The 23,375-nt window shown below is 50.8% G+C and overlaps 1 protein-coding gene across 1 annotated transcript in view; it reads right to left on the bottom strand.

Moving 5' to 3' along the window:
• LOC132023741 (transmembrane protein 132D-like) overlaps positions 1-23,375 on the bottom strand; it is a 213,334-nt gene continuing 189,959 nt past the window's right edge. Inside the window, exons 3-4 of the mRNA XM_059409891.1 lie at positions 767-910; positions 1-45 (exon numbers count right to left, since the gene is read on the bottom strand). Of these exons, the coding sequence (XP_059265874.1) occupies positions 1-45; positions 767-910 (189 nt within the window). The remainder of the gene's footprint in view (positions 46-766; positions 911-23,375) is intronic.

The raw sequence follows: 23,375 nt of genomic DNA, 5'->3' as shown, positions 1-23,375 counted from the left end.
TTAGCAGCTCCCGCCCAGCACAAGGGGGTCACCGAGCTCGGACCGCTGCGGGGACCCAGAGAGAAGCGGTCACGTGCACTTCCTGTCCCCTGCCTGCTGCCCCCAGGCGCTTGCTGGGAGACAGGCTCGGAGGAGGGTGCCAGGCAGCATTCGCCACCGCAGCTCTGAGCCGGGCGTGGGCAGTGGCAGTGTGACAAGCCCGTCCCCCGCCGAGTGCAGCGGCCGGCCGAGCGCCCCTGCCAGAATATCTCCGCGCACACTTTGGCTTCGCCTCCGCTGTGCGCTCAATTGTAAAGGGCGAGAAGAGGGCAGGAAAGAAGGGGTCCGGGGCATGTAAAGGAAGGGCCGCCCTCCGTGCCCCCCGGCTGCAGAGCCGTCCCAGGTCGGCCGGGAGTGGGGACTGTCGTTCTCTCTCCCTGCCTCGGCTGGCGCTGTCAGTCACAGCTGGGGAGACTAAGTGCACGCTCGCCCCCCAACCCCGACTCGGCACACACGCTCCCTGCTCTGCAACCATCCCAGAGCAGGCTGCACACCCCCCAGGCTGGGTCTGGCCCCCTTCCCGGTCCCTGCAGCCCTCCACGGCCTCCCCAGGGACTGGGACGAGGCCCCGAGCACTTGGCACACAGGAAAGGTCAGGAGCTTTGCACACCTTGCTGAGCCTCCAGACACCACCGGAATGGGCTGGGAGGGGCCGCAGGACCCCCGGCGGTCACCACCTCGGACTCCGGCAGGGGTGGGGGGGCGGGGCAGGGAGACGTCCACTTGCCTTGATCACGTCTTCGTCGGACGACCGGCACTCCACAGACGTTAGCAGGTCGGTCACCGTGCCGTCCTCCTCCACCGACACCACCTTCACCGGAACGGCCACCGTCTTCCCCGTGAGGATGGCTGTGTTCAGGATCTCAGCCTCCTGGAAGACCAAACACACCCTGCCATCACATTCCGTCTCCGTGCGACGACCTCCCGCCTCCCCACGAAGGACCCCGGCGCCCGCACGGCCCGGAGTCACTGAGGGAGAACAGGATGGGGAAGGGGACCTCATGGGGAGGGCGGGAGCAAATTTATCACACGTGTTGTGTTTGACCCGCCTCCCCGTCAGCCAGAAGCTCTTTTAACTGCTTTGCGACAGTGGACATGTTCGGTCGCAGACCCGATCTTAGCATTCCCTCCCTTTGGCAGATGGCACAGAGAGGTCGTGTCACTTGCCCGAGGTCACACAGCCTGGCAACAGTGAAGGTGGGACTTGAACCCAGTCCAGCCGCTGAGCCCACGTGTCAGCTATGCCAGGATGTCTGAGCTGAGACAAAATGATGCCACCTTCAGCCGTGAACCGTTGACTAGGGGAGCAAGGGGTCCTAAAAGCAGCGGAGATTAGCCCCACCCACCCACGGCCTGTCCCGCGTGTAGCATGCACACGGAGACGGAGACCCTCACTCTTGGAACTCTGTGGCACTGGCCATCTTTCCCTTCCTGTCCCTCCTTGGGGCTCTTACTGGGTCCTGGCCTCTGTGTATGTCTGGAACTCGACTACGGCTCCAACGACATGCTCGGCCCACCGACATGACACATGTGTGCAGCAGACACACACGCCCACACAGACATGCGTTTGCCTGCCCGACGCATCCTCTGCTCACGGTTCACGGTGTCTCGCAGAACATCCCTGCTTGCTTTCGTTATTCAATTTAGACCCCCTTAGAGCCCAGGACACACGGGCACAGCCTCTCCCCTGCGGCATCTCACACCATTGCTGTCTTACTTAGAATTAGTCAATCGGAGACCTCTCTTCCAGGCCACAAGCTCCAGGGGACTGGTCTGCCTTCTGCTCCCAGTGCCTGGCACAGGGCTAGCTGCCGCGAGTAGTACATTATCTGCAAGACGCACGGACAAGGACTTGGCTGGGAAGACTGGAATCCACGCCCTGCCTCCCTGGTCTCCAGCCCTTAGTCCTGTGCATGGACCCGGGACCCCAGGCTGCATGTCCCAGACACTGCGTAGCGGCCCTTACTCTGCCCCTGTCCCCAGCACATTTCTCCCTTCTTCAGGTCCTCCTACAGGGCCCCGGGAGATCACAGGAACCCATTTCTTAGATAGAGAAAACTGAGCCCCAAGATCCAGAAATGGGTCTCATTCCCATCTGCAGGGACTGTCTCCCCCAATCACACGAGATCAAAGTCCCCAACAACACACAGCCTCCGTGCATCCAGCTTCCCGAATTCTTGCCCACAGAGCTCCTGCTCAGTGCTGTGAGCTGCGGGCCAGCGGTGTCCCCGAGAGGGGCTGTGTTGGCACAAACGCAGGGCTTCTTCTGTAGGTCCGACCTTGTCCAGCCTATCCTCGGGGGAGCAGCAATGAGACGCCTGAATGGATGCGAGGAGACACGTCTCTCCTAGGGCCAGGCTTGCATGGGGTCTTGATAATTTGATTTTCATGTGAAGTTGCAAATTCCCATTTAGGAGCATGTCAGAGGAAGGGACAGAAATGTATCATCCTAACATTGCATAACTGTTTTCCTTATGTTAACTTTGTATTTCTTACATAAGGTCTTACTTTTCCTTTATAGGACTCGTTCATCTTATAATTAGCTCATTTGGTGTAGATCTGAATGTGAAACTATATATATGGCTTTTTTTTTTTTCCTTTTTGGTTATTTAACTCTGAAAGAAAGACCACAGTTTGGAATATTCCCGAATTTCAAAGACCATGCCTTCCGCTGTCTCAGTATGCAAAAGCTTCTAAATGCCCATTGATTATGCACTTGCTGTTTTCTCCCCCTTCACTGGTGAGTCCCCAGCCTGATGGGATTTTATTCTGGGCACCAGCAGAGTGTAAGGATGAACGGATGGAGTCAGAATGTGACGCTACTTCCCGCCGCCTCTGGGGGTGGAAAACCTGCATTCCTACTGAAACGGAGATCCAGACCCGCGTCTCTGTTCCTACCGAAACGGTGGAGATCCAGGAAAACCATTCAGGCTTTGGGAACAAGTGGGGAATCACTCTTTGTCTGGCCCAAACTGGCTCATTTCAAAGGAAAGCAGAGAGCGGGATCTCAGACTTATGACTCTGGACACCTGCTTCAGGGAAGAGGAAGATGATTTTGCTTATGTCTGGTGGAAGAAGCAGCAGCCGCCGACAGCAAACCCCAAAGGGCATTCAAATTGGCACGGTCAGGACCAACCCCAGGACTCACTGGAGAGCCAGTGCAGGCCCAGAGCTGGGGGACGCCTCTGGCCAGACGCCTCACTCTTCCTGCAGGATCCCATGGGGTCGGCGCCGGGGCTGTCAGGCCTTCCCGCCTTCTCTGTGCATTCCCAGGTCTTCGACGCCAGGAGCCTTCTCTTCAGCGTAGCTCTGCTCTCCCCAGAAGGTGAAGGGCGTGTCTCCAGGCAAGAGGTGGTGGGAGTGCCCAGCATGGCCTTGGTTCATGTTGAGACATGACACACAGCTAAGTTGCTGATCTGACCCCAGAAGTCCCTGGCAAGTTCACCGCCTTGTCACCATGGGTCGCCCCTACCCCAGCCCCTCAGAGCGAGGAGAGCAAGGCTGGAAGGTGTTGGGGAAGCTCCATCGCAGGGCTCACTGGGAGCCCCAAGGACCCCCTGCGTATCTCAGAGCTGCAGAGAACATCAGGCCGTCCAGAGGCCAGGAGGAGGCACAAAGGGAGGAGACGGTGACGGTGCTTTGAGGCGACCTTGTAAGAGACCACAGATCCTTATCTCGGGCTTCGACGCACCCTCTACTGTAGGGAAACATGGAGTGGCCTGATTTTGCCAGAGAAATGACAGCTCCCCTCTTGGATCTGCTCTAGCACAGATTCAAGGAAGGGATTCGAGGTCGGGGCGGCACAGTTGTGGGGGGCGGTTCAGGAAGTGTCCGTAGGGGAGTCTGGAAGAGAGAGCCAGGAAGGCGTGCGCGCCTCCACCAGCTACCACGGTGGGCTGCTGGAGCCGGTCCTGCGGGGACCACGCCGTGTTGCAAAATACACCATGCGTGTTATATACTTCCATATGTGCAGACATATTATCACACATTCCCTTGCAGGGAAATTACCTAAAATACACACCTAAAAATAGATCGGCAGAGGGGCGAGGGAGCTGGGCGATTTATACGGAGCCTCCTGAGAGCTGCTCCCAGGGCCTGCGTCCCCAGCACGTCCAGCCTGCTGCGTGTGTGGGCAAAGCAGCCTCCCCCCGTTTCCAAGGATGCTCCTGGCAGACGGCAGTCCGGGGCCCTGTGAGGTGCTGGGGTGTAAGGGGCATGCGTGGGGCGGAGGACCGAGGGATAATACTGAGGGCTGCTGTCTCGTCGGGAGGGCTGGCGGGTCAGAGGCGGAACTCGAGAGCTGGCTTGTGGGTTTCACTTCCTCCTGCCTCCCGGCACCCCGATTTCCTGCCTCGTGAACCCAGTCACGGATTCGCGATCACCCTTCCTTCCAAATTCATCTGAAAACGTAGGGAAGGAAGGTCAAGGAGACAGAAAAACACGGCCCTGCAGCCTTCTGAACGGCACCCCGAGGCCGAGCTGTGTGTTAGAGATGGTCTGTCGCCCACCTACGTGCACCTGCCCTCCTAGCGAAACCCTGATTTTGTCTGAGCCTGCGGGATGTCCAGCTAAAATTATTGCATTTTGGGGGGCTGTCCTTCATTTGTGACACAGTTCTGGTCCAGGAGATATAAATGGAAGTCACTGGGTGAGGCTTCCAAAAAAGTTTGTGAAAAAAAAGCAGATTCTGAAAGTTCTTTTGTGTTTTCCCTTTTCTCCTGCTGCCAAGCACAGATGATCCTGGCTTTGGGGCTCTATCTTGAACCCCCATGGTGAGAGCGTGCAGCTAAGACACATGGCCCCGCGTCACGTTAGGGTCAGGGGCAGGGAAGCTGTTGTTAGAGAGCTGGGTGTGACTCCGGCCTCGGACACTGTCCAGCGGGTGACCTCGGATGGCTCCCCTGACCCCTGGTGCCTAATTAGCTTCAGTGACGGAACGAGGATAATGCAGTGCCCGCCTCCGCCTCCTGTGTCTGCCCGGGGTCTCGGGGAGTCACCAGTGTTGGGGAGTGGGTGACAATGACCGGTGCCTCTTCTGTCGTCTCTGAGTGTCTGATAAACACAGGTGTGAGTGGCGGCTGCCTCAGAGTGGACAGTGTCCCCCCACCATCCACGTCCACTCAGAACCTCAGGATACGACCTCGTTCGGGAAGAGAGTCTTTGCAGCTATGACGAGTTAAGTTCATAGGAGGTCGTCCTGGAGGAGTGTGGCCCTCCTCTAATGACAGGTGTCTTTGTGAGACGAGAAGACACAGACAGAGCCCCCCGGAAGGCGGCTGTGGGAGGGCATGGGTGGGGGTCAGGGTCGTGCTTCGGTAAGCCGAGGAACATGGAGGAAGCCAACAGCCACCGAAGCCGGGAGAGCTCGGCAAGGATTCTCCCCAGGAGCCTTCAGAAGGGGCGTGGTCCTGCTGACACTCTGAGTTTGGACGGCGACCTCCAGAAGGCGAGGGGACAGACGTCTGCTCTTTTCAGCCCCCGTGTTTCTGGTACCTTCTAACGGTGGACCCGGGAACCATTGAGCGGCCAAGCCCAAGGGAAGGGATCTGGACGCCAGCCAGAGGCATCCTAACACCGACCCCGGACTCTCCCTCCAAATGCAGGGCAGGGGAAAGACTGTAAGATCTTGCTCTCAGATAACCGCAGTCCTGTCTGATACGCGGCACCAGAAAGACGCCCTTGTGTTTTTCGGGTCTTGGGCTGAAATCAGCAAATCAAATAGCTTCTTGTCTCTATGGAGTGGGGAGAAAACCACTTTTTTGCCTTCACCGTCATCGTGACCCCTTGGAAGATCATGGAGCTGTGTGTGTTGAACCAGATGAGGAAGGTTGGAGGGAATATAAATGAATATGATGTTCGCACCACGGCTGCTTCCCCGACAAGAGCGCCCCAAGTAGGCTTCGTGCATCCCTCGGGAGGGGGCAGGCGGGGAAGGGGTGGCTGTTCTTCCCCACAGTGGAGGAAGCTGGTGCAGATTAGTCCCTGGGACACAGCAGCCCACGGCCCTGTCCCCTGACTCCACGCCCAGAGTTTCACAGCCCAGACTCCCTGAGAGAGGAAACAGGAAGATGGGCATTCCGAGGGAGGGAACTAGAGTTAACTGGTAACTTGTTCTACTGAGATCCACACAAGGAAACATTTCCTACGGGGCCGCCGTGGAGGACATGAGTAAGGGGACAAGCTCCCGGCACCCTCCCCACATCCCAGGCAGGACTTCAGGGAACTACTGAGGCAGAGTTCCTGATAACATTGTTTATTCTGAGTCCCTGGGATCAAAGCTTCTGTTTTTGCCTCCCCAACACCTTCTCCAGAAAAACACATCATTATCCTTCAGGGAAAGTCTCCCTTCTCCTCGGGACGGACAGACACAGCCACCCTCTCCCTCGGGGGTGCCGGGAGTCAGCAGGCACCCCCGAGGCCACACAGCCTCTCCCCCGGGGTCGGGAACTCCATTTCAGGGGAGCGGGCAGGAGCCGCGGGTGCTCGGCTCTCACTCCCGGTCCGCAGCGCCTGGAAACCCGTCGTTTCCCTGTTAGCTCTCTTTCCTGCCTTCTCTCCCGCCGTCTGCTCTCTGGGAGAGCCCGCGCTCTTTCGGCCGGAGGTTCTTGTGTTAAGTGTTCTCAACACACGCGCATGCAGTAATTATAATAAGGGACATTCCGAAAGGTGACGCCTACGTCTGTGGCCTCCAGAGCCGTGCTAGTTCCACCGGGGTGTGAACTTACCCCCAAACTCACTGAGTTATACACATTAAACATGCGCACCTCTGCATATGTCAAGTAGTTAATAAAACCCCCAAACTTCACCAGAATCAATTTCTTTTGCTTATAAGCAAAAGCGTCTAATTAATAAAGATGCCCAGGAAGGTGGTTCAAAGGGGCTCCTTCTAGCTCTCACTGAGAGGCAGACTTAGTATTTCTGAACAATTATCAACCTCAGTTTGCAAACTGGATATTGCATTTAGTCTGAATCTTCCCGAAAACAGACCCTGAGACTGGCTCTAGGTGGCGTTAATTTATCTGCAAGGACTGGGAGTGGCAGATGGGGGAGGGGAAGGAGGAAGAGCCCACAGGAGGTGGTGCCGTCCAGCCTGCAGCGGGGACCCAGGGACCAGCATCTGCAGGGGCTTGGCCTTCCAGAATTGTCCGACTTCAGGCTCGAAGCACGCATTCTCCCCAGGGGTGTCACTGCCACCCTTAGGCAGGGCTCCCAGGACGTCAGAGAAGCCCCGGAGGGAAACGCGGCAAGTGGTCTGACGTGACCCGAGATGGACCAGGTCAGGGAACTGTCCAGCTTGGAAGGGGACGATAGGCGTGAAGGCCCAGCTTCCAGGATAGACTCTGGTGGTTATAAAGTTCTTGCATGTCAGGAGCGAATGACCCCTGATAAAGTCTGGGACAAGTATTGTGCTACTTTCTTAAAAAAGGATCACGCCTAGGCGTTCTTGTTTGCATGGACCTGTGGCCACAATCTACAGTAAATCAGGCAGCAGGTTTCGGAAGGAATGCTTCTTCTCTTGTCTGCTAACAATCCTCGGAGGAACGAACACTCACGTAACAAGACCCGACCAAATGACCCAGCAGCGTCCGACCAGGTCCTCAGGGAATGAAGAACTGACGGGCTCTGCATCAAGGAGCCACACAGACTGGGCGGACACCAGCCGGGAGCTGCACCGAGGAGCCACACAGACTGGGCGGACACCAGCCGGGAGCTGCACCGAGGGGCTCTGGGAACACGCACATTTCAGATCTACCTACAGTTTGCACCATCATTCCTCCCCTCCTGATACGTCTCTGACTTTCTGTATTTCTGATATATTTGCTCTACAGAATATATGCTCCATTCCTCCCATATTTACTCCTTCTTCAAGAATATCTTGGAGGAGCTTTTTGAGGAACCTCCATATGGTTTTTGAGAGTGGCTGTTGAAAACAGAGCTACCCTTCGCCCTAGCAATGGCACTAGTGGGTATTTACCCTAAAGATACAAACGTAGTGATCCGAAGGGGCATGTGCACCCGAATGTTTATAGCAGCAATGTCCACAATAGCCAAACTGTGGAAAGACCTAGATGTCCATCAACAGATGAATGGATAATGAAGATGTGGTCTGTATATACAATGGGATACTTTGCAGCCATCAAAAGAAATGAAATCTTGCCATTTGCAACAACGTGGATGGAACTAGAGGGTATTATGCTGAGTGAAATAAATGAATCAGAGAAAGACAATTATGATATGATCTCCCTGATATGAGGAATCTGAGAGGCAGGGCAGGGGGTTTGGGGGATAGGGAAGGAAAAAATTAAACAAGATGGGATCGGGAGGGAGACAAACCATAAGAGACGCTTAATCTCAGGAAACAAATTGAGGGTTGCTGTGGGGTAGGGCTAGGGAGAGGGTGGCTGGTGATGGACACTGGGGAGGGCATGTGCTACGGTGAGTGCTGTGAATTCTGTAAACCATTCACAGACCTGCACCCCTGAAACAAATAATACATATATGTTGATTTAAAAAAATATCTTGGAAACCACGTTTGGGTTTGAGAGATACTGTGTGAGTCAAGATCTTAATTGCAGACAACAGAAACCGCTCTCGCTTGTTTCGGCAGGAAGGGATTTGCAGTCGATGCGGCATTGTTGACAGGGTCGAAGAAACGGAGTCCGGCTGACCTCCCAAGATCGAGTCTGCAACCACTCAGTGAGCCTGCTGTGGAGGCTGCTTCTGCCCTGATTAGGAAGCTGGGAAGTCAGCAGACTGTTTTAGACCCTGTTGCTGCTCCCCAAATCCCACATACTTCCTCTTCCCCACATTGGAGAGAAAGCCTCACACAGGCACATCTAATTGGCAGAGACAAAATCACAAGTCTAATCCCGCAGGGACACTGTTCTCTCCCAGGGAGGCAGAATAAAACAGATTTTTGGAATTTGCTTAGAGAGCATGAGATTTACACAGCAAGGGGCTGTAGGAACCTAGAGAGAGTACCTTTGGGGCAGCTACAAATGGGAGTTTTCCACAATCTCTATCAACACGACATATTCTGCTGTCTTCCTGATGTTTAAGTACAAAAAGGCCATATTCTGCGAAGTCGATTAACTGTAATTAAAATTTTATATCACCATCATTTATCCTCTGCTCTTGACCCACCTCCGACAACACAAACAAGAAGCACGTTATCCTTCTCTGTCCACTGCAGACAGAATTCTAAGACATCAGACGTCCAAGGGACAGAAGATGCAGGGATTCCGTTTCGTATTAAAATGGTATTCCGCGCAGGTAAAGACAGATGCTCATGTGCAGCATAGAAATGGTTTTTCTCTCCTTCCTGCCAAATTATATTGTACTCAAAGGTGATATTTAACCTGGGCGGGAGGGGGTCCTAAAGGAGACGTTCCTGACCGATCAGTCTGGATGCGGATGCGCGGGCCATGCAGGGGGATTCCAGTTCCCGGAAGAGAAGGATGGCTCGGAAAATACGCCATTTGCACCGCCCTATTTTCCATAACCCTCGAAGCCGGAGCTGTGTGAATAGTTGCAGCTGTTAACCTGTGAGGGTCACCGTCGTCTGCTACTCTGGTCGGGACCATAAAGCTTTGATGCGCAGTTCCCGCGCTTTCTCGCCAGCGGCCGCACTGAGGGAGGCTGCCTGGTCCAGATGGAGCAGCCACAAGAGGGTCGAGCCCCTGTGAACCTGGCGACCCCGGGCCCTGGAGGAAGAAGAGCTTTCCACTGATGCACAGAGCACAGAAAGCCAGAGTCATCAATATGCTTTCTTTGTCTTAAGGCAATGAGACTTTCGGAGGTTTAACCTAGTTCTAGCCCGACTAACACCCACCGCTTCCGAACTTCATTTTCCAAACAATAAAAATATTCATTAAATTCTGAGCTATAGATGCCCCAAGCCAAAACAGACTGCTCAGGTTTGAGGAGCCAACAACATTCCTTCCGCGTGCTGCCTGGCTGGCCCCGTTCTCCTGGCTTCGGCTGTTTAACGGGCTTGGGCACTCCCAGCCTGACTCGGAGACCAAACATCCCCACGGCTTCTCTCTTCCTCAACGTGACTTCTCAACTCTGGTTAATTTCCTAAATCTCTTCGGTTCATTTCCCAACGAAGACCAATGACCTGACGGATACAGTCGTGGCTCGTCACCCTGTCCTTGCCTTCTGCCTGTTTGTTCAAGCTCTGTGATTCCTGCCTGGGTCCCCCGTAAACAGGCATGTTGGAGATGACGGGCGCTGGTTTCTCATTCACATCTCAGGAAACAGGAGAGCTCGGAGAAGGCCTCAGAAATATCACCTCTTGGAGCACCTGGGTGGCTCAGTGGGTTAAAGCCTCTGCCTTTGTCTCAGGTCATGATCTTAGGGTCCTGGGATCGAGCCCCGCATCAGGCTCCCTACACTCAGCGGGGGGCCTGCTTCCTCCTCTCTCTCTGCCTACTTGTAATCTCTGTCTGTCAAATAAATAAATAAAATCTTAAAAAAAAAAAAAAGAAATACCATCTCTCATTTGGGCATCATGCCTGCGTGCTTCTTTTATTTTACCATTTTTTTTTTTTTTTTTTAAATATGGAACACATCCTTGTACAAAGGCCGGGCTAATCTTCTCTGTGTCCTTCCGGTTTCGTCTCTGTGCTGCTGACGTGAGCGCCTGTGACTGCTTTTAGCAAGGAGAATCGGTCAATTTGGCCTGCGTTGCAAGCGCATTTATAAAGCACTCTGTTTTTAAAAGGACATTAGCCTGTCAGCTTCACGGCTGAGGCCCAGGACGGAGAATGACTGCATGTTAGCCGCCACACCAGGTAAAGTAAAATTATCCCTCCTCCCACAGGGCAGCAGCGATATGCCACACAGCCGAGCCCACATGAGGCTGGCCACGGCGCATGCCTTCCACCGGGCAGGCTGTTTTCTGGAAGCGGTTGATAACGAGCCAGATGCGTGGTGCTTATTCTTGTCTATGTGAATTAAAATTCTTTTATCAAGGTCAAGCAACCTCATTGTTCAAAGACAACATTTGTGAAAAGGTTTATCATAAGATGCCACTAAAGGCCACCCCGACCCCCATTCCTTATCCCTATTCTGCTCCCCTTGGGTCATCACTTTCCATTCCTCGGTGAGGAAGGCTTATCAGCCGTCTCAGCAACACGCTACCCTACGCGTTCTGGGAAGAGGCGGCTCAGTCATTATCTGGGTTTCTGGCACGACAGTTCCATCTCATCTCTCGCCTTTCTCAACCAGTATAATTAGATTCCTGGTTTGGTTCCCCTGTTGGCTTTATTTATAACTTAAGTACACACGCCTCTGATGGAGAGATAACGTGTCAGCTCCTGAATGGTTGTGTCTGTAGAGGCTTGGGCACTCCTTCTGAGCAGCGGCAGGGCAGGAGCTCGGGTAGCCCAGGCCTTCGGTGCGGGCTGGCCTTGGGGACCCACGCCTGCCGATGAGAATGTCAAGCAGGTAAGGCTGTGTTCCTTGGAAGGCTCCGCTGCAGAAAGTGATTGAGCTTCCGCTCGTTTTTTTCTCTCCAGTGATGCTTGGTTGCAGAACTCAGCCACCAAGGTGCACAGAAGCCCAGACCCTGGAGGGGCCAGTGCAGGTGGTCTGGTCCACAGCCACAGCCACGGCTGAAATCCAGCAACCCCCCCTCAAGAAGAATCCACAAAGAAGACTTTGAGAGGACTCCTTTCCCCAGTGGAAGCCCCCGAGCCGAGTCCCATCGACTCCCAGAACCCTGATGGGAACGCATGTGGCTGCCCTGGTGTGCCTCCCCAGTGCAGTCACGGACACGGAAAACCCCGCCGCACACACCCTATGAGCCCGGCTCCAACTCCCGTCCGTTCTTCCTGCCACCCTGACCTTCCAAGGTTTCTCATTCTGAGCTGATGCTTTGATGCTCTCCAGGTTGATAACATCTACACTGTGTCCTTAAGTACAATGAAGCTTCCCGTTGTTTTGTACACAGGTTGAATCTAGAAGCTGAACACCGGTATTGGATCTCTGATTCACACAAACGTCGTTCACCACGCACGGAATGGGTCCTCGGTGCCCAGGCTGCTGCTGTGTGGGGCCAGAGAATCCCAGGCTGAATTGTGTGCTGGGACGGAATCCTGTTTCCTCCTCCTATTTCTGTGTCCCGGCAGGACCGTTTGCCTTTTCCGCGTTTCCTTTACTAGATTCAGGGCTTGTTTTGATAAATAGATGCACCAAAGGATGGGGGAAATTTTTAAAATGCAGAAGCAGGAGGGAAATCCTTGATTTGACTTCCTGTTGGTGGCAATTACAGTGTAGCGACGACAGGGCTTTGTGGGGCTAGAGCCGGCTGGCTGGCTGTTACGTATTCCTGTACCCTTGGAAACTAAGTATAAATAAATTTCTTACATTGTAGCTTTTTATACCAGCGGAGCTTCCTATTAAAAACGATCCCAAGGTAATAAGCTCAAGGTCCAACTCAAATGCTACATCGTTCTTAATGCTTCCAGGTGCAAATAATCAGTGTTACTGTTTCTAGCTTATTAAAGATAGTACATACAATAAATAGTATGTGCAGGCAGTAGAGCTTAGGGTGAGGTACACTGGCTCATGCACAAGATGGTGTGATGTGGAACCCTGCTTTCCATACCTGTTAGGTCCACGATGGTAGGCAAACTGGGGACTGCCCCATGCCTCAGGCTCCTCATCTCAACAGCGACCATGAACATGTCCGTGTTACTGGCTTCAAGTGAGGATTGCATATGCGAAAGCCACTTAGGACCGTGACCGGCAGGTGGCAAGAAAGCATGGGTTGGCATGGTTACGACTGTCCACGCCACCTGACCCCAGGATTTCTGCCAGCCGTGGAAGCAGGAGCCGGACAAGGGAGGCCAGCCTGAACAACGTGAGCCCCTGCTTGGCACAGTGAGGTGACCTTGGGCATGTGCCCTTGACCATGCACCCTCTTGGGGCCAACTGTCCTTGTCTTAAAAGATCTAAATGGCATATGGTAGGAATCCACCCACAAGGCTCTCCACTTGGGCTGCCTGGGGGAAAACCCCAGCTGTGCTATTTCCTACAAGTCTTGTGATTCTGCGAGTTACTTCCACACTTGTCGCTCCTTTTCCTCATCCGGAAAGTGGGGTTCTAGGTAGATTCTACCTTGGACGGTTCTCCTGAGGGACGGTGGGCACCTAAACGCAAGCCAGGTGTTCAAATAGTGCTCGGTGTTGCCAATTTTTCAAGAAGGTTGGTTATTATTATTATTAGCCATAATATTATTATTAGCCGAATGATAAGACATGCAGTGACTTCTAGGAATTCAGGATGCTCTTGGCAAGAGGAAAAAGTGAAAGAGAGGGAAGGAGAGAAGTAGGGAGCAAGCGAAGGGGAGAGGCTGGGACACATCACCGCCATACCCCGCTGTGAGCTGGGGCTCTGTCCTGGGGCGAGGGGAGGCGGCTGGAACCCTCACCACCCACAGGTGAGCATCTGACCGCCCTGACAGGAACCTCAGCCTCTGAGCTGCATTTTCTGCACACAGCTTCCCCAAACATAAGCCTTTGTCCTCACTTGGTGCTCAACCAAGGAGCAGTAATCTGTTTCAACACCGAAGGAAACACGGAGGTTATAGAGGTTATAGTTTCTGGGTGCTCTGAGGAGTTTTGGGAGGCAACGTGGATTGTGTGCTAATTTCACTGGCCATGTTCACTCCTGGCTGAGCCAGGGCTCTGCTGTCCTGGGCGGTGAGTTCTGTCCAGTGTCTGGTGCATGCGAGCTTGCCGTAGGATGGCTGGATGATACAGTCATGAGTTTCTTGGCCGCATTCATTCCTCATGCAAATCGATGTCAGGTTTATTTCTGGAAGAACCTCCGGGCAGGACCCCAGGGCAATGCAGCTTGGACCTTGAGCTTTTCTGTTCATTTGTGCCTTCTCGTGGGGATTTTCCGAGCCACCAGGTAAGGACAGACAAGCATGGCCAGGGATGGGACAATTCTCACACAGCTCCTGTCTCCACGGCCGCCGTATCCTGGCCAAGACCAGTATCCGGGAACATGGCATCGAAACTCTGCTTTTATCCATGACCAGGTGAGCCAGGATCGAACGCTCAATCAGGAGATGATCTTAGCTCTACGGAAGAGTTGCCTTGCAGGAACACAAAGCCAGGTTAGCAGGATTCCTGATTTTTTGAGAGAAGCCAAGAATCGATATTTTTAGGTAAAAGCTCCTGATTTTCGTATTTGGCTCACCTTTCGTAAAAATCACCAAGAACTCTGAACACAACACAGGTACAGGGCGCGTGGACCTATGGACTTGTAGGCTTGTAGGATATAGTAGGCGACTTGTATCCTGGTAGATGGTAATCACCCCTCACCATGAGGTCCCTTTTGGATCAAAAAGGGCTAGATTTAGATCTCTTGCCTGGTTGCCTGCTCTCCCCAGGAAGGCGAGTATTTTCCCAGGACCCTGGTCCATTTCTCCGGGTCACCCTGTGGCCCCCACTGTCTGGGAACGACGCCTCCTTTATTCTGTGCCACCTGAAGAGATCGGGGATCACAAAAGCACTGCTCAGTTTTGAATAAGTAATTTCAAATCTTATTTAGCATTGAGTTTCAGAATTAAGGAGCTAAGTGACAGCTGTTTAATTAACTCCTTAAGCTGATTAGAGTACGTTACCGAAATCCCCTCCAGGAGGAGCTCGGAACTGTGGGGAGATCCTCGGCCAGGCTCCTGCCACTGTTCAAACTCCGCGAGCTGCTAAGCCAATTGCCAAGCCTTCCTGACATCCTGGAGGATGTAGTCAAATAGAGATTTTTATTTATTACATTAACTGCTACAGAAGACTCTTTAGAGATGCCAAGCAAACAGGTTCTACATTAAGAAAAAAAAAAAAAAAGAAAAGAAAAAAGGACTCCACTGGGAGTTTCTCAAAAAGCACTTTATAATGGATAAATCCCATGGGTTCAATCGTATTGTATTAAGAGGAGGGGTTTGGATTAACCCTCCCTTCCCACAAAACGGGCTGTCTGGCCTCCCCCTGATTAAAGAGACAAAGGCATATTAACGAGTTTAAGAAGCTAAGCCAACCTTTATCCTTAAGATTAGGGTTTTCAAAGTGGGATTTCCAAGGAAGAGAGGAGACTACAGTATAGGTCTGACTTCAAATGCGAGCTCGGGGCCGTCGGGGCGCCGCAGCGCTGAAGAGAGTGTACAGAATAATGGGTTTGTTGTTGTCATTGTTGCTGCTCCTTCTTAATCCTTGGCAATAGGACATGTGCAAGAAAGTCCAAGACCTTCTCAGCAGGAAGGGAGGCTTGGGGAACGTGCGAACTACCATCAGCCTGAATTTTCTAGAAAGAGGACAAGTTGAGCTCTTGAATTGAGTTTTAGGGGGATGTTTCCAGGAGCCCAGGCAGGGGTGTGGTGTGACATGCAGACGTTGCGGGTTGGTTCTGTGTGCTGAAGATCTCAGCTCCTTGCTCGAGGTATGGTGGTTTGGTGTGGCTGATGTTCTTTGGGGGACAGCTTTACGGAGATAGAATTCACATACCATATAATCCACCCATGTCAAGGGAGCGAATCAGTATTTCTCAATATATTCCAAGTACTTTTCAATATACTCGAAGATCCGCAACCATCGCCACGGTCCATGTTAGACCATTTCTATCATCTTGAAAAGAATGTACCCTGTGAGGATTCTCCCCTTTGGAGCACCACCCTGGCTCTGGCCCCAAGCCATTACGAATCTGTGTTCCATCTCTGTGAATTTCCCTGTTCTGGAAATCTCAGAGGAGGTGAATCACGTGATACAGTCTTCTGTCCCTGGCTTCTTTCAAGAGACATCACGTCATCCCTCTGCGGACGTCCATCTGGCGTCTGTGTCCGCCCTTCACCCCTTTTACGGCCGCATGGTGTTCCTCAAGGCAGAGAACTTTAATGCCTTCCATTCTGCAAAGCTTTTCTTCTGACCCTACTCAAATCACCGTGCACTAGGGTTCTTGGCACGGAATCCAGCCCACAGAATGTTCTGCTTGAACTGTACCGATGGGATCCTTTTTGACTGATCACAGTATTTAAAAAATGGGAGATACTCAAACATCTGGATTTCCGATTTGTCTTGGATCATGAGAATGGGCAATTCTGGGGCCCCGTTCGGTGGGCACGGAGAAGTGACCCCTCTCCCGTCCACCGGAGTCCACATCTCCTTTGGGCAACGTGGCTGGCCGTGGGAGGCTCTGAATCTGGGATGCTTCTAGATTGCCAATGAGGCTGCCAGTGAATGTGTGATCTAGCAGTCTGGGATACAAACATTGCCTGGTCCCAGCAGCTAAAGTGAAAACGTGTAGGAGATGTTAAGGACACAGGACTGAGTCTGTGGCTTCATTTATAACTTTCATAACTTTTTTTTTTCCCCCAAAGCAGGTTGCTGTGTGTGTCAGAAATTATAAATCCGGGGAGGCACTGCTCTCCCTGATGAGAAAACTCCAACAATATTACAAAATTCTGTTGAGTACCCTCAATTTATATCCAAGACTGACAATTGTGGATGTCGATGATGGTTCTTAGGAGGAAAACTTCACTTCTTCTTGGCTCCACAGAGCAGTGGTGTGAAACTCAGCATGAATATTAATTTATGTCTGTTGATGCACTCCTCTTGCTATCATAAAGTATTTGCTCTTTGAAACTGGGGGAGTTTTTGCCTGTAGCCTTTAACTAAACGAGCTGTCAGCCCCTTTCTCTATCACTACAGAAAAATGCATGTCAAATTGTCAAAGGCAACAGAATTTTCCGTAGGCTGGAAGAAGCCTATTGGTTTTATGGTACATGAAACTAAGGAATTAATTCAGTCAGTACAGAAAGGTCATCCAAAATTAATAAACATCAAAGGGCTGCTCCAGACTTCATTTGACTAACTGGGCACCTAAAAGTGGGTCTTGCTCAGAACCCCAATCCTCCAGAGGGACTGTAAATGGTTCTGAAGTTCTACAGGTTTTGACCTATAAGCCTAGGGATTCAGCAGGACTTATGCCGGTGGGGGGCGTGGAGCCAGGTCCTGATTATCTATACTAATGAAGATTTAGCAGTGTGGTTAATCCGAAACCTGTGCCTTCCAAAAAGTCATATGCAGTTTGGCCCTGGAATACATTATGCGTCTTTTCTTCCTTTTACCAGACAACTTCTTAATTATGTTTTTCTTAGGCTAATGCAGAAATGAATTTGCATGTCTTGAGCCCACACTAATTAGCAATGGTGGGGCAAGGGACGCCCATAAGATTATTCTGGGAGGCCCAGGAAGGTGAGTCTGGGATTTTTAAATGACCACGGCCATCCATGCATGGACTTCAGCCCCGTGGTGCACCGCCAGCCACGGAAATGTTTCTTGGGTCTCTCCTTCCCTTGCTGGGCGATGGGAGTGGGGGTGTTACCTGTATGAGGAACAAAATCAGCACTTTTGGCCACTCTCCCTGCTGGAGCCTTAGCTGCCCCATCTCTTCTCAGTACCCAGACCTAGGATTCCGCAGTTCTTAGCTGGCTCCGTGGCTGGCTGGCTGGGCTGTCCTCCATGGAAGGCAGGTGAGTACCACACATGCTCGGCAGAAATGAAAAAGGACCACAGGTCGTCCTGCACAACGGGGCTCCCTGAACAAGCCCACACATACCGATCTTCCCCTCACCCATTTGAAAATATAAAGAAATGGGTCTATAGCAAAGCAGTTCTGTTTCCAGGATGTCGGGGATGTCCCGTAGCCGTGGAAGACCAGAACCCTGGAGGTGAGCTCATCCGCTCCTGGGACACTTGTATTCTGCTCATTTGCAGGTGGACGTGTCCAGCTCTGCCCTCTCCCAGGAGCTCCCAGCTCAGCGATTCCCCTGCCTCCCCAACTTGTCCACTGGGGTGTACCCGATTCCCTGGGTCCCAAGCAGAAGTCCTGATGTTCCCCCCAAGAATCTCTCCTCTTTCAGAGTTGCAAACAGAGCATTGTGCAGCCTGGCACCTGGTTGGTCCGGCCAGAACCTCGGGGGTCAGGATTCATCCTTTAGTCCATGCCCCATGTGCTACCCATCAGAGCCTCTCGCGGGCACAGGGTCTGATATATTCTGCATTTCCAGCCACTTTCCTGTACCTGCACAGCTATCAGCTTCACTCGAGCCGCCAGGACGTGCAAGCAGGTTATGATAAAGTCTTCAAATCACTCATCTTCGTATTTGAGGCCATCATCCTTGTCACTCCCAGAAATCAATTTTCCATATGAAGCTACTGCCTGTTTGGCCACATCAGTATCTACGTTCTAGAAGGGCAGGCTGTGGGGGTCGCTCCCCACCCCGCTCCAAGCACTGTCAGGAGACACCACGTGAGCCCTGCCTTCAGCACGACAGGGCCCATCAAGGGTTCCTTCTGGGATTTCTTTCAGTCAACTCCCACTTCCTTTTTCTTCTCTTCTTTTTCTTTTTTTCTTTCCTTCTTTTCTTTTTATTATGTTCAATTAGCCACTGTAGAGTACATCATTCGTTTTCGATGTAGTGTTCAATGATTCATTATCTGTGTAAAACACCCAGTGCTCATCACACACTGCAATCACCCTCCTTAACACCCATCACTTGTTGACCCCTCCCCAAATCCCCTTTCCCTCTGAAACTCTCAGTTGGCTTCCCAGGGTCCACAGTCTCTCCCAGTTTGTCTCCCTCTCTGATTTCTCTCCCTTCCCCTGTGATCCTCCATGTTATTCCTTATGTTCCAAAAACAAGTCAAGCCATATGATAATTGACTTTCTCTGCTTGACTCATTTCACTTAGCATAATCCCCTTTGGTTCCATCCGTGTCGATGCAAATGGTGGGTACTTGTCCTTTCTGATGGCTGCGTAATATTCCATCGTGTATAGGGACCACATCTTTATCCTTTTGCCTGTTGAAGGGCATCTGGGATCCTTCCACAGTTTGGCGACTGTGGCCATTGCTACTATGAACACTGGGGTACAGGTGGCCCTTCTTTTCACTACATCTGTATCTTTGGGGTAAATACCCAGTAGTGCAATTGCTGGGTCATAGGGTAGCTCTATTTTTAAGGTCTTGAGGAATCTCCACACTGTTTTCCAGAGTGGTTGTACCAACTTGCATTCCCACCAAGTGTAAGAGGGTTTCCCTTTCTCCATGTCGTCGCCAACACTTGTTGTTCCCTGTCTTGCCAACTTTTGCCATTCTGACCAGTGTGAGATGGTAGCTCATTGTGGTTTTGCTTTGTGTTCCCCTGATGCCGAGCGATGTTGAGCATCTTTTTATGTGTCTGTTGGCCATTTGGATGTTGTCTTTGGAGAAGTGTCTGTTCATGCCTTCTGCTCATTGATTGGAGTATTTGGTTTTTGGTTGTTGAGTTTTAAAAGTTCTTTAGAGATGGATACCAGCCCTTTATCTGAAATGTCCTTTGCAAACATCTTTTCCCACTTTCAACAGGTACCTTGCTTTATGGCCATGTTCCCTTCAGTACTTTGGTCCACATTGAAAGCTAAATGCATCATTGGTGGGTCCTTGTAGATATCTCTAGATTCCACACTGCCTGGGTGGACTGAGGCAATCTCGTCACATTCATAAAGCTTGCGTGGAAAATGAGTCACAGGTTTAAGGCAGCCCACCTTCGTCAGGTGCTATCTAAAGTGGACCACAGGTGGGGCATCTGGGTGGCTCAGTGGGTTAAAGTGGACCACAGGGGAGTGAGTGTTGCTTCACTTGCTGGAATCACTGGGCGATCACCACCTTGTGTGCTCATCATTATTTTTTTATTTAATCAGGCTGGACTTCGCCAGAAGTGCCCCAACGGATTTGCAGCCAAGAAAAAAACCTGTTGTGGCTGAGTCCAGCTGGTCAGAGCATGGCATTCATAAGTCCAAGGTCATGGTTAGAATCCCTTTGTGACAGTTAAGGTTTGCTCTAAATCAGCAGGCTGAGATGGCAGCCCTGAACCTGGCCAAGAGCTTCACACTTCCAGGAGAAAATCCCTTCAGTCAAACCACCACGATGTGTAGCCAGGGTTGTGAAAAATGTCAGACACATCAGAGCCAAACCACTTTGTCTTCCTAAGGTTCTAGCACACCTCAGGTTGCGTTCAGAACACTGGTTCTCAACTAAGGTCACGAGGAGATCTGATGGCATATAGCAATGCTGGGGATTTACCTCAACCAATGATATCAGAATTTCTGGGGAGTGAGTCCCAGACATCAGTATGGGTTCATGTGGTCCCGGGGATTCTAGCTCCATGTTTTCCAAACTTAGTGGCCTGCTGGAACCACCTGGGGGGAATTAAACAATGCTGATGCTGGCTCTTGCTCTCAGAGATTGATTTCACTGGGAGGGGTTGCAGTCTGGACCTTCGGAAATTCAAAATCTCCCCAGGTGATTCTAACAGGCAGCAAAGTCTGAGAATGGCTGGGAACGACCTCTGCCCATGATGGATGACCACTTTCTTTAGTGACTCAGAAGCATCCTCCCCAACCCTGTTGGGTCCATAGAACACGTACGCCCACCATCGCAGACTGAGACAAATGACTCAGCAGACAGGCAATCAGCAAACTAGTGCCAGGCAAAAGGTTTACATGTTTAAGGAATGTGGGAAGAAAGTGATGGAGGCATGGAAGGGTGTATGCAGAGAATAGAACTCAGGAAGAGTGACGGATGGGACCTTTGACTTGGATGTTGCAGGGTGAGCACGTCTGGAGATTCCAAGTAAGACAGGTGCAGGGGGGCAAGGCACGAGCTCACGTCCCCAGCCGGCCCCCATCCTGTCTCATCTGCAGTATCTTCACTTTCACAGCGACCCCATCGGGCGACTATGGCTGGTCCCACCCACCATTGCACAACCACCCTCTACCTGTTGTCCATTAAAATGTTCCCTCTTCGACTTTGTAGCCTTTATGGTTGGAGGCTATCTTCCGTTCATGCTTATTTCAAGTTTAAGTTGTTAAATCAAATATGATTATTAAAATGATCAAAAGAAAAAATGATCAGGTCATTAGTTTAATTATTTAAGCTTCTAAGTTGCCACCTGATCCAGACTGTAAGACGGACAGGCACAAGGACGTCATGTGTCTAGCTTCCTGCTGTGTCTGTCCCATGGTGCAGCGGGGGCAGCGGGGCACGGCATGCGAACCCCCTCCTCCCTGGATAAGGAAGTGGGTGAATGTGACCACGGTCTGCAGAAGAAAAGTTCTTTCTTCTCTTGGCATGACTCAACGACTGCTACTGGTCATTTGCAAATCTAGGGAGATTTGGAAACGTGAAACCCATGAAGCTATTATGAAGAGACATAATCCATCTTGTAAAAAATATTCTTAGAAATGACACACAAGTAAGGGCTTCCGATCCTTTCTCATTGTAGGCATGGCAGCAACTGCTAAATACCTAATCTTTTCAGACTAGGAGCAACTGAATTTATGTTAATGCCCACTCTCTGTGCTCAAGAACATAAATCTGGGCTTGACTTTGGCTTTCAAAGCTTGTGCCTTGAAAAATCTACGTTTCTCCAAAATCTGATTTATAGAAACCTGCAGTCTGTTCTCACCTGCCCCAAACACAAAATCAGTATTTCTTTGCTGCTACTTTTCCGAAATGAAGTACATTTCATGAAATTTCCAATTTTATCTAAGTCTCTTTAACATACCATAGCCACAAAGAATCACAGGTCCATAAAGAATGCCAATAGTGACAACTCCTTATGTTAACTGGATAGGTTTTAATAACTGATGGAAATAGAAGTACTATTACTGTGGGTGAACGTAATGATTTTTATTCACAAAGGCAATCTATGTGGGTGAAATCCATTATCTTAAAAGTATTTTGATAAGGATAAATCCATGTAGAAAGGGCTTATGTTTCTCGCTGGCAATTGTTAAACCCCATTAAACATGCCTGATAATTAGTTGGCCGCAGAGTCTCATTAGATGTACATTAAATGTGTATTTAAGGCATATTTGAGACACTTCATTAAGGGTGACACGGTGAGCTTTACTGAATAACTTTAATAAAATTTCTAGTCAAATTAAAACTGGAATTTATGGCCACTCTCTTTCTGTGAGAACAGAGTGTTGTACTGAATTCTTGTCTGTTTTTCGCACCCCCTTTCTCCTTGAGAGAGCAGAACCAGTCCTATTAGGTGTTTCCTAACTGCTTTATGAGGTAAAGTTTCCATAAAGTGAATTCAACAATTTTAAATGTATAATTTGATGGATTTTAGTAAATCTATTTAATTGAGCAACTTATCACCACAACCCAGTCCTAGAGCATTCCATAGCCTCCAAAAAGTTCTTCTGTGCTCGTGTATGGTCAGGCTTCCCTCCTCGTTCAAGACTCCCATTTTGCCACCACACCTGGGATTTCCCTGAGAATTTCCATATACACATCATTGGACATTATGTCCTTCCACTTAGCGTGATGTTGCTGAGACTGGTCTGTGTTGTTGTGCATTGTCTTTTTCATTTGTGCTAGGAAGTAACATTTCGCCATGCGGATACATCACCATTTGCTGATACATTCCTTCACCAGGTGCTACACACCTGGGCTTTCTCAGTGAACCTTCAGAATGCAAGCACAGCCCTGCCCACACCTTGACTTCAGGCTCCCACTTCTGGAGCTGTGCTCTTGTTTTAGGCCATCTGAGTTTGTGGTCATTTATTATGGTGGCCCAAGGACATGGATACACTTTGTTTGGAACAACTGTGATTGTAGTCCCCTGAGTCTGTAACCAGATTTCCTGAACATAGTCTTCCCTCAAACCTTAACAAAACGGGCCTTCTCTTAGCAGGGGAAAGGCAGGAGAGGCTCTCAGGTTGCTCCCAGTCCAGACGGACTGGCCATTCTCTTGCATTAGAGATAAAACGTGCATCATCTTTACTGCAGAGCATTTGGAAAACACAGCTGCATAAAGAAATACAGAGATAAGCGGCAATCCCGCTACTCAGACAGAACCACCGTTACAATTTTGATGTATTTCCTCTAGGACTTTTTCCAGGTATCTACGACTGTTTGTTTTATGTACTAAATGTGTCCCTGGTTTCCTTTTATGGACCTCTCTTCTCCTATCCTCTAGCTAACATAAGTTAGGTTTGTTCGTTCTAGGTTTGGTTTCAGCAAACGGGCTTGCGTTTTCCTGAGGGTAGCAAGAATCAGGATGCTCGAGCAGACGTTACATCCCAGAGGGGCTGAGGCAGCGGTGGGGGCGGGGGGGGGGGTATCATAAAGTCTCTGAAACATTTGTTGAATGGATAAGAACTTCAGGACTGTTTCCAATGAGAATGTATCAACCTAGACAGTACATTGTTTCCAGACTGTAACATCAGATGGCGGGAGAATGAGGGAAGCTAGCTTCAGCATGCAGAAGAATTT

The sequence above is a fragment of the Mustela nigripes genome, chromosome 8, assembly GCF_022355385.1.
Source record: "Mustela nigripes isolate SB6536 chromosome 8, MUSNIG.SB6536, whole genome shotgun sequence".
In the NCBI taxonomy this organism is placed as follows: Eukaryota; Metazoa; Chordata; class Mammalia; order Carnivora; family Mustelidae; genus Mustela; species Mustela nigripes.
The sequence above is the reverse complement of the archived record's forward strand: the minus strand, read 5'-3'. Positions and strand labels throughout refer to the sequence as shown.